The sequence below is a fragment of the Cibotium barometz genome, chromosome 50, assembly GCF_041138505.1.
Source record: "Cibotium barometz isolate CiBa-2024 chromosome 50, ASM4113850v1, whole genome shotgun sequence".
Classification (NCBI taxonomy): Eukaryota; Viridiplantae; Streptophyta; class Polypodiopsida; order Cyatheales; family Cibotiaceae; genus Cibotium; species Cibotium barometz.
In genome coordinates, this window is record NC_141095.1 from 34,455,712 (window position 1) to 34,466,859 (window position 11,148).

Consider the following 11,148-nt stretch of genomic DNA (forward strand, 5'->3'; position numbering starts at 1 on the left):
TCCCGTCATTTGATGAGGAAAACACCCTAAAGACGCTCGCAAGTATTAAGCTTCAAAGCATAGATAAGAGGATCTTAGTTAGTTGGCCAAACCATAGAGAAAACCCTTGTAACTATGTTTTGGGTGCCCAGGGTCACTCCCTCCCGAGCGGCCTAGTGGGAAAAGGCTTGAAACTATAAAAGCCAATTTCTCTTGTTTGTAACTCATTCTCCCATTTATGTATTAGAAGTGGAGTGTTCTCTCTCTCCCTCTCTCTTGTTGCAACTCTAATCTAGCATGTGTGGTGTGCTTAGGGTTAGGGTTTAGAAGTGATTAGTGCTAATCATTTGTTCCCTCTTGCTTCCTCTCTCTCTCTCTCTCTCTCTCTCTCTCTCTCTCTTGAGTGATTAGGCTAACCAACGCGATCCTCTTCTGTGGAGATCCCACAAGATCTTCGTGCGAGAGAGGTTGCACCCGTTGGATTAGAGCAACCACCTCGGTGTGACAATGAGTGCGGGAGGCGCGGTGATGAGCGGCTACGGTGGATCTCTTGAGCCTAGCTATAGTCCAGCATGGATAGACAGCTTCCCATGACATGTTAGGGTAGGGTTTCCTTAACATCTTTAGCATCGTTGCTGGGGAGCGCCATCTGCTACTTGTCAACACCATCTTTGATTCAAATCTGACGGAGCCTCCATAGCCCGGTACTAGGTAGGCTCTTTGGGATGCGGTTTTTTTATGTTTTTGTTGAGATTCATGTATAGCTTTGTGTTTAGAGTAGGATTATCACTTGTTTGAGTTAAAAAAACTTATGATTTGGGTGATTAGAGGGCTAATCAAGAGGGTTTGCTTAAACCTAGACTCTTATTATTAATTTTTAGCTTAATCATATTTTTTAGATAGGTAGGTTAGCATTACTAGATAGAACACTAGTAAAAAAAACATAAACTATCTCTTAATTTTTACTATCACTTACCTACTGGTTAGTGTGATTAGTGGACCTAAAGAGAGCAAAAACCTAAAACATTGAGCCTAATTGCTTGCAATTAGACTAATTGGAGTGGCATTAGTGTTCTAAACACTTGCCTTGACTCAAATCTATGTTTAGTTCACTCCAATTAGGCCCTAATTTGTAAGAATTAGCACTACTTTGGTCTCTTTTGTCTAATTTTTCCTCTTTTAAGTGGATTAATTAGTGAAATTATTTTGGGATAATCACATGTTTGGATTAGCATAAACATTGCTAATCCACCTATCAAATCTCCATGCTTAAACTTCAAGGCAAAGAAGAGGATTAAGGAGTGATTAATAGTAAAATTAAGTGAATTAATCTTTAGTTAAGCTAGAGTGCCTCTAAATTAGTCGAAACCCACTAATTTAGAGGTAGCCTCAAACTTTGACCCTTTCCCACCTACTAGCATTAATGAGGGAGTCTTCGTTGTCTCCCATTCACTTCCCTCCAATTTGAAATTCAAATTCAAATTCTAAATTCCAAATTGAAATTCAAATTCCAATTTGCCACGGCCGTACCAACCTAAAGCCATGGGCATGCCCTTGTAAGCATATGGCCATACCAAAATTAAAAAAACTTTTTTCCCAAAAAAAATTACAAATTTCGAACGACCGTTCCATACTTGCCACACGACCATTCCACACTAAAGCCACGGGTGTCGACTTATAAGCGTACGGCCATTCAAAACATAAAAAGAACTTCTTTTTCAAAAAAAAAAATCGAACAGCTGATCCACACTAAAGCCACAGGTGTACGCTTGTAAGCGTACAGTCATACTTAAAAAAACGTTTCTAAAAAATTAAATTAAAAAAATTTCTGAATGGCCATTCCGTACTAAAGGCACAGGTGTACGCTTGTAAGCGTATAGTCATATCAAACCAAAAAAAAATCCAAAGAAAGCCGAACGGTCATTCCACACTTGTGGCAACCATTCCACACTAAAGCCACGAGCATACGCTTGTAAGTGTATGGCCATACCCCAAAAAAAATCAAAAAAATATGATTTTTAAAAAAAATCCGAATGGTCGTTCCACACTTGTCCCCACGGTCATTCCATACTAAAGCCACGCACGTATGCTTGTGCATATGACCGTGCCAAAAATAACTTTTTTTCAAACAAAAAATTTAAAAAATTTCCAAGCAATCATTTCACACTTGTCGAGGTCGTTCCACACCAAAGCCAAGGGCGTACGGCCGTACCAAACCCCAAAAAAAACTTTTAAATTTTTTTGAAAAAATCAAAATTTCCAAATCTTTAGAGGTGTTTTTGGTCTACCTCCCCAACTCACTAGTGTCATTTTTACATGCATAAAACGCCTCAAAAAACCACTTTTAACCTTACATGCCCAAAGTTGGGCCCACGCGTGCATCTCTGAAGCTTTTCTAAGCTTCCCGCACACTATGGTAACCTTTCGGTCATGGTTGCATGCCCCTAGTGCCTCCATTCCATTCAGTGCCACCTCGGCCTCAATTACACATTCACATGTCGCCTATGCCACACATGTTTGGCCGTTAGGGAGAAACAATTTTTGAAGAGCCCTCATCTAATGGTGTCCCTCCATACATACACCCCAGTGTGGATAGATGCCTCGAGCACATTCATGTACCCTCTTCTCTATCCACCACGGATCTATTCCCATCCCCATTCTTGCACCACCTCCCCTTATGCCACAACTTAACATTTCGAGCTAAGCACAAGCTCTAGGAAGGGCAGTGTCACAACACTTGCACCCACAAACATCACATACAAAACCTATGTGGGCAAAAATTTTCAAACTTTTGTCAAAACTCCACGGACTTGGAGACCCCGTATTCCATATCGAGGTCTTTAACCAAATCTGTCAGGCATTTGAAATTTTCGATAATGCAACCAAAGTCCATCTCCTTGGACTCAGCCTTGAAGGCAAGGCCGTGCAATGGTTCCAATCCTTGGACGCTCGGCACAAAAGCGCTTTCAAAGCTGAGGAAGGCCTTCATTCTTAGATTTGCACCCTATGAGCCCAAATGGAGCCCCATCATCTAACTGTTCCAATTGGAAAAAAACTTGAGGAAACATTATGCGACTACATCGCACACACACTTGATTCACACTGCGAAGAGAGGGAAAAGTTGAGAGATAAGCAATTAATGAACCATTTCCTCTTGGACTTGCATAATCCAAGGCTTCATGAGACCACGTGTTGGTCAAGGACCCCTCCACCTTTGATCAGGCTTGCAAATGGGCCATCTTTCTCAATGACGACATAGGAGAAAGCTATTCCACGCAATTGGCCACTGCGCCAATGACAATCCAAAGCTCTTTTGTAATGTTACCTTCCTCTCCTCTCCGGCCCCAAGCCTTATTGGTGGCACCGCCCCAAACCAACTACTCACATAACGCACACCACACCCCTCTCCAGTGCCAATCTTTCCATCCCAAATGATTGCCTCTCTAGGCACACCCTATTGCTCATAGAAAGATTCCAAACAGGTCCATTGCTAAACCTATGGAGCCCCTGAGCTCCACCATCCCCGAGGCACCCCTATCACCTCATCTCCCTTTGCTAGTGCCTCACATGGACCCCCTAAACCACTTGTGCACACTATAGGTGCACCCACAACCACCTCTTTTGTGTTTCCTCTACCATGGACCCCATAGAGTGGCAGACTACCGTCAAAAGAAATGTCTGCCAATGCAACCACAATGTCATGGCTATGGAATTGACCATTACTATAAGGATTTCCCTTTCCAATCAGTTTCTCATTCCACATTCAAAGACATGCCATCCCACAACGTGTTGAGCGTTCAACATGGGAAGATTTTGACTGTCCCATTGAATGTCATCACACGGTTGCAAGCCAAGCTAAAGAAGGCCACATCCCAAAAGAAACAATGCTCTAAGCATGTTATCCACGGAGGTGATCGGGTTAGCATCCGCATGTAGCCCACCAAACGGGAAAAATAGTTGGCCACTTATCCCAATGCCATCCTTGAGAAGCAACATCTTCAGGAGGCTGAAGCACTAGTAGAGCAATACCAGGCTCAACTAGAACCGCCACCCATTTTTGTAACCTTTAACCACATACATGAGTGTGCATCGTCCCCCATTGAACCTAAACTTCCACACCAGGTAAGTCAGGAGGCCCTACAAATGCTCAAGGCCGAGGATGATCCGTTTGCCAACATGATGTTAACAAACAAAGATTTTGCCCCTCATGCACCTCCTCGTCCTCCAATGCTTAATCCACAAATGGCCAAGCCCAAATCCCACGTTCACATCATCGAACAACTTGATGCGAACACTAACATAGAATCTGCTGCTGCCAGAGACACACGAGGTCCACACACCAAAGTTGCTGAGGTATTTTTTGCTCCTACTGTAACCACATCTCGACCTCCACACCTATCAAATAAGGGCCAACTTGAACTTCCATACACTATTGCTGGTCCACCCTATGATCAAGGCCCCGCCCCTTAAGAAGCCCCTACCCATCAATGTGACTTGGCCGGCCTCTCTGCCTTCCTTTCCTCCCAAATCCAAATGCCCATTGGAACCTTGTTAAGAGGTAGTCCAAATCTATGGAATGACCTTCGAGATTGGATGGAACACAAACTGTAGGCTTCTATTGAGGAGGAAGCTCCCTTAGATTCCTCGGACGAATCTGGGTGCCATCGTCCAGACTTACTCCGTCACCACCACTCCCAACCCAAAGGCGCACCCACAATTCGTATCCGATGCGCTAGGAAAATGTTTTGAAAGTGATGACACAAATGCAGCATTGCCCATTTCCTATAATAGACATGTGGTCAAAGGCATCCTGGATGGAGGTGCTAGTGTAAGCATCCTCACACAAACATGTTGGGAGGAAAACTGGGGATCCCACCAAATTAGTGATCAATCTTGCGGATAGAAACTCTACAAAACCCTTGGGCCTAGTGCATGACCTCAAGGTCAAAGTCTGTTGGCATGACATTCCACCTCACATTTGTGGTCATGGATGCCTATGATGCCATCTTGAGTTGACCCTTCATGATACAAACCTGACTAATCCATGACTAGGACCTGCATCATGTCTACCTCCACAAACTCTCTCAAATGGTTAAGGTCAATTTATATACCTGGCACACACATCCCACAGCTCTCTAAACAAGCGAAAAAGAGAATGATATACAGACCAACGAGTATGCACACACTTATACATGAGTTTTGACACATCTAGAACCTGACTAAACCCTTTTTGAAATATCAACAGATTCTTGGAGTTCCAAATCCCCCAAAGACAACAATATCTAATAATACAAAATACTAAATTAATTGCCCCTCCCCTCTTGAGTCGGTCTCCCTAGCACCCAATCACCCCAAGTTCCCTTAACCCGCTCCCGGAGTCCCTGTTGGTGTTTCACCTGCTTGCCTAGCGGACCTAGTGATCATCCATTTCAAAAAAAATGTATAATGAGGTTTGGGGGGTGGCATAGCATAATACCCCCCAAAAAAAAAAAAAACCATGTTAGACAATGAGGCAGAAAATACAAAAATGAATTTATCTCAGTTTGGAAAACTACAACTAGAGGGCAACGTGACGATTTGGAACATGAAGCCGGTGGGACGACGTTGCTGCAGCGCAGGTGGGAGCTAGGTGGTGGTGGTGATTCAAGAACTTGGCGATCCAGCTGCGCTGCTCTGAATGGTCTGCCTGGTCGTCGTGGCGAGCGTCGTGGTGGTGACGGCGGCCGAGGTGGCCCACCGACTTCTTGAGGGCAGCAGTAAGGGCATGCAGATTGATGACGCCGTGATGATGGGGTCGGAGGAAGGGATGCTGCAGAAGTTGGTGTGGGGTCCAGCGTGCGCTGGGCTCCCTCACCAGGCAGTGTTGCAAGAAGTCTTTGCATGGCTTGGAGAGATTACGGGGTAGATGTGGCGGCTCCGCCATGGCCTGCCGCAAGAGGGCCTCCTCACCGGAACCCCAGGGTGCGCTTCCCTGCAGCATCTCTGCCACAGTACAGCCCAGGCTCCACACATCCGACGCCGGGCAAGGACCCCGACCTTGCACCACCTCTGGCGCCATGTGGGATAGTGTACCTCTCCTCTTGTATTGCCCACATACGCCGCCGCTAAGACACGAGGGGTCGTACTCTCTGCTTATACCGAAGTCCCCTAGCTTCACCTCGAACTCATCCTCTTGCATTTCCCGGGAGAGGTGGTTCTTGGCTTGCTGTACAAGCTCCGGATGGGATCGTCGGCGGCGGCGCAGAAGGACGTTAGCACACTTGATATCGCAGTGCACAAGACCACACTGATGGAGCTCCACCAAACCCTCGAGGATGGCACGGGCAAATAATCTAACGCTGCCCTCTGACAGACCGCTCTTGTTCTTCTTCTTGACCTCCCGATCCATGGCGTCTTGCAGGCTGCCACCATCCATGTACTCCAAAAAGAGCAACCTCACTGCCCGACCATACTCGTCCACGTCTGTGTCACTGCCCAGGTACTTGAGCACGTGCGGACAGCCCTGCACCCTTTGCAGCACTGCCAGCTCGTTGTCCAAGTCAGCCTCCGCGCTGCCGTCCTGCCGCCGGCCGCTGTCGCACAGAACGCTCTTAACCACAAACGGGCAGCCGGACGTGGTGTCCAACGCCAGGCTCACGATGCCACAACCACCTTGCCCGAGCTTCCTTTGCTTCTCCCAGCACCCATGTAGCCTTCTAGTAGGACTAGGCTCGCAGCATGTCGGCGTTAAGGAGTGTTCCTTGTCGCTGCCGGACATGCTGCTGTCCATAGCTAGCTAGCTGGGTGGGTATCTATGGCAACGGCTATGACGAAGCGAGGAAATACAAGGTGCTAGTCTCTCCTTTTATACACCCTTCTTCTACCGACCGGGGTGGCGGAGGATCGGAGCCCATTTCGTTTCACCTTCAAAACCTGCTCGCATGTACCAAATGTCAATACTTAAGAAAAGAGAATTTAAAAAATTAGGTTTCCTCCAAAATTAGTCGTACATTTCAATAAATACACTTCAAATTCCCTAGCCTACTGTGGTTAAACCTCTTTCTCATCATCTTTTTGCATCATCCTCTCCTCTATTCATCATCAAATAATGTGGAGACAATAGTTTAACCCAAGGTACACTCGTAATGCCATTTCATCATGCATCCTTCACAATGTTAAAGATCATCAGGGTCTGTGGAAACGTATAAACTTCTAGATAAACGATTGGGTGACTATGCAACCATCATGCAAAGGTCCTCATAGGATAAAAAGGAAAAGAAGAGGCTTACTATAATACCATTGCAGGAAGAGGCGGATCTTGGAATTCAAGATAGCAAAAGATGGGAAGGTGCAACATGTGTACACGACAAGTGAGATGCACATGCATCCTTCTACTCCACCATCTGCATTGCAAGATCATTATAAGATATTTTTTGTAATTTAATTTATGTTCTTTATGATTCTATGGTTTATTCACATGTGTTGTATATGTAATAGATGTTTATCCATCAACAAGTATTGAGTGGCAAACCTATGGAGTCTTTCACTTGGACCTTTGAAGCTATGCATGCTGATCTTGGGAAAGTATTATTTTTCGATCAACCATTTTCTTTTTTCATTAACAAAAGATATTTTTATACAATGCTAAGTATATTGTCCCTGCAAGACTAGAAGCTTATGGAAGACTAGAGAGTTTACCTATACCAAGCCTAAATTCTTTAGATTGGGATTTTCCAGACAAAGGTACTCTATTAGCATTTAAATCCAAGAATATTATCTTGGATATTCAAAATTCTACAAAAATTGGAAGGATTTCAAAGAGGATCAATCTATCATGGTTTATACCTCTCCATGTATTTGTGGCATATTTTCGAGAAGTAAACATCAAGAGGATAAAAGCAATGTGGCTGTCTACATATATCTAGGTCTGGCTTGGATAATACAGTGAGAGCATAATGAAAAGTGACTGAAGTCATCCGTAAGAGTGATTTTAGAAAATGTAATGCTTACATTGATTCTTTGGTATAATGGCATACAACATCTTTTGACAAATCTTATATATCAACTAGTGTAGAGGGACTTGGATGCCATTGGATTCAGAGGAAAAATTTGTGCAATATAACCTAACGATCAACTTGAGTTATGAGGACAACAGAGTTGTCCCTATGAATGGAAAAGGACATTGAGGGATGTGCGCACATCCTTAGATCTCTATTAGATGCCATACCATCATGCTTGAAATTTAAGGTAGATGGTGTTACGGTGAGAAGAAATCAAAAAATACTTTTAGTTGTATGAAATTTATGTCTCGTATAATATTTAAGTTTTCTTAATATAAGATAATTTTGCAGCAATTTATCTTGTCTTGTGGATTCATTTTGTAGAATAATTATTCAAAATTATTAATAATATTTAGGATGTATAAGACAAAATGACCAATATTAAACGAGAAAAAGAACTCAATATTAATTTCATATATAATATATTTATTCCAATGGTCACTACAACAAAAAGAGGGGTTAGCAGGGGTTATAGCGTGGCTTTTATTAAAAGATCTGAAAAAGTTTTGAGGTGTAAGTATCACTATTTTTTTGACGCTATAACCGTCGCTATAGCATACATTATAACCGTTGCTATATCATACGTTATAACCGTTGCTATATCCCACGTAATGTTTTCCGCTCAGCATCACTATCAAAAACATCAGCGCTATTTTCATCGCTCAGCAGCGCTGATAAAAACATCAACATTTCTATTTTTGTCGCTCAGCGATGCTGATAAAAAAATAAACATCGCTATTTTTGCCGCTAAGCCACGCTAATAAAAAAACGTTAGTGTCATTATTTCCATCGTCCAACGGCCCAATCTGCCCCAAAAAACTTTAATTCAATATATTGAAGATAATTCTAATTTTTACTAACAAACATATCGACATATAAAAATACACTTGAAGCATACATACTCTCGAAATCTTAATTGTATTAAATCCCAAATGCTATAAAAGACGAGTTACATCCAAAATTCCATAACATGCGAGCTACATTGAGTATGGAGTTACACAACATAAAACACAATAGGCCGTTCTCTACTCATCCTCCTCCTCCATACTTCTCATTGGTTACATAATAGTCTATAATGTATATCAATATTTCTTATGTGAGTCCTTGCTAGTCTTTTCAATCATTACGGCCAAAAATGTTTTAAAAAGGGCCACATTTAAATCACTTATATCGAGTTTGGATTATGCTTTGGACCAATAGAAATGTGCAACATGAAACCAATAATATGACACTAGGTTTCATATATACTTTTCACTAACTTCACTACTTTTCACTAACTTCACTAGGGTTGGATATTTTAGGGGGTTATTACCACTTAATATAATCTGGCACAGTTATTTGTGGGGGTTTAGCTTCAAAACCTCCTTACATGTACCAAATGTCAGTACTTAACAAAGTTAAATTTTAAAAATTAGGTTCCCTCCAAAATTAGTCATACATTTCAGTAAATACATTTCAAATTCCCTAGCCTTATGCGGTTGCACCACTTTCTCATCATCTTTTTACATCATCCTCTCCTCTATTCATCTTCAAACAATGTCAAGACAACAGTTTAACCCAAGGTACACTCCTAATGCCATTTCATCATGCATCCTTCACAATGTTAAAGATGTTGAGGGTCTGTGGAAACGTATAAACTTCAAGTTAAATGATTGGATGACTATGCAACCATCATGCAAAGGTCTCATAGGATAAAAAGGAAAAGAAGAGGCTTACTACAATACCATTGTAGGAAGAGGCATATCTTGGAATTCAAGATAGCAAAAGATGGGAAGGTGCAACATGTGTACATGACAAGAGACATGCACATGCATCCTTCTACTCCACCATCTGGATTGCAAGCTCATTGTAAGATATTTTTTATAATTTAATTTATGTTCTTTATGATTCTATGGTTTATTCACATGTGTTGTATATGTAATAGATGTTTATCATCAACAAGCATTGAGTGGCAAACCTTTGGAGTCATTCATTATTAGGACTTTTTAAGCTATGCATGATGTTCATCCTAGGAAAGTATTATTTTTCGATCAATCATTTTGCTTTTTTATTAACAAAATATGTTTTTATACAATGCTAAGTATATTGTCCTTGCAAGACTAGAAGCTTATGGAAGACTAGAGAGTTTACCTATACCAAGCCTAATTGCTTTAGATTGGGATTTTTCAAAAAAAAAGGTACTCTATTAGCATTTAAATCCAAGAATATTGTCTTGGATATTCAAAAGTCTATAAAAACTTGATGGATTTTTTAAGACGATTAATCTATCATGGTTTATACCTATCCATGTATTTGTGGCGTGTTTTCGAGAAGCAAACATGAAGAGGACAAAAGCAATGTGACTGTCTACTTATATCTGGGTCTACCTTGGATAATACAATCGGAGCAGAATGGAAAGTGACTAAAGTCATCCATAGGGGTGAATTTATAAAATGTAATGCTTGCATTGATTCTGTGGTAATGGCATACAAAATCTCGCAAACAAACCTTGTATATCAGCTTAAAGTACAGAAGATGGAAAAAGAGTAGAGGGATCATCAGTTAATGTAATCTGGCGCACGACTATTTGTGGGGGTTTCAGCTTTCAAACCTCCTCGCATGTACCAAATGTTAGTACTTAAGAAAATAAAATTTTGAAAATTAGGTTCTCTCCAAAATTAGTCATACATTTTATTAAATACATTTCAAATTCCCTAGCCTTCTGCGGTTGCACCTCTTTCTCATCATCTTTTTTCATCATCCTCTCCTCTATTCAGCATCAAACAATGTCGAGACAACAGTTTAACCCAAGTACACTCTTAATGCCATTTCATCATGCATCCTTCACAATGTTAAAGATGTTCAAGGTCTGTGGAAACGTATAAACTTCAAGTTAAATGACTGGATGACTATGCAACCATCATGCAAAGGTCTCATAGGATAAAAAGGAAAAGAAGAGGCTTACTACAATACCATTGCAGGAAGAGGCATATCTTGGAATTCAAGATAGCAAAAGATGGGAAGGTGCAACATGTGTACACGACAAGAGACATGCATATGCATCCTTCTACTCCACCATCTGGATTGCAAGCTCATTGTAAGATATTTTTTATAATTTAATTTATGTTCATTCACATTCACATGAAATGCA

At 41.6% G+C, this 11,148-nt stretch overlaps 1 protein-coding gene across 1 annotated transcript; it reads right to left on the minus strand.

The window, feature by feature from the left end:
• Positions 1-5,536: 5,536 nt before the first annotated feature.
• On the minus strand, positions 5,537-6,748 carry LOC147610053 (mitogen-activated protein kinase kinase kinase 20-like). The gene has a single exon (XM_086787256.1). It carries the CDS (start codon positions 6,746-6,748, stop codon positions 5,537-5,539), a length of 1,212 nt encoding a protein of 403 aa, XP_086643382.1.
• Positions 6,749-11,148: the final 4,400 nt, after the last annotated feature.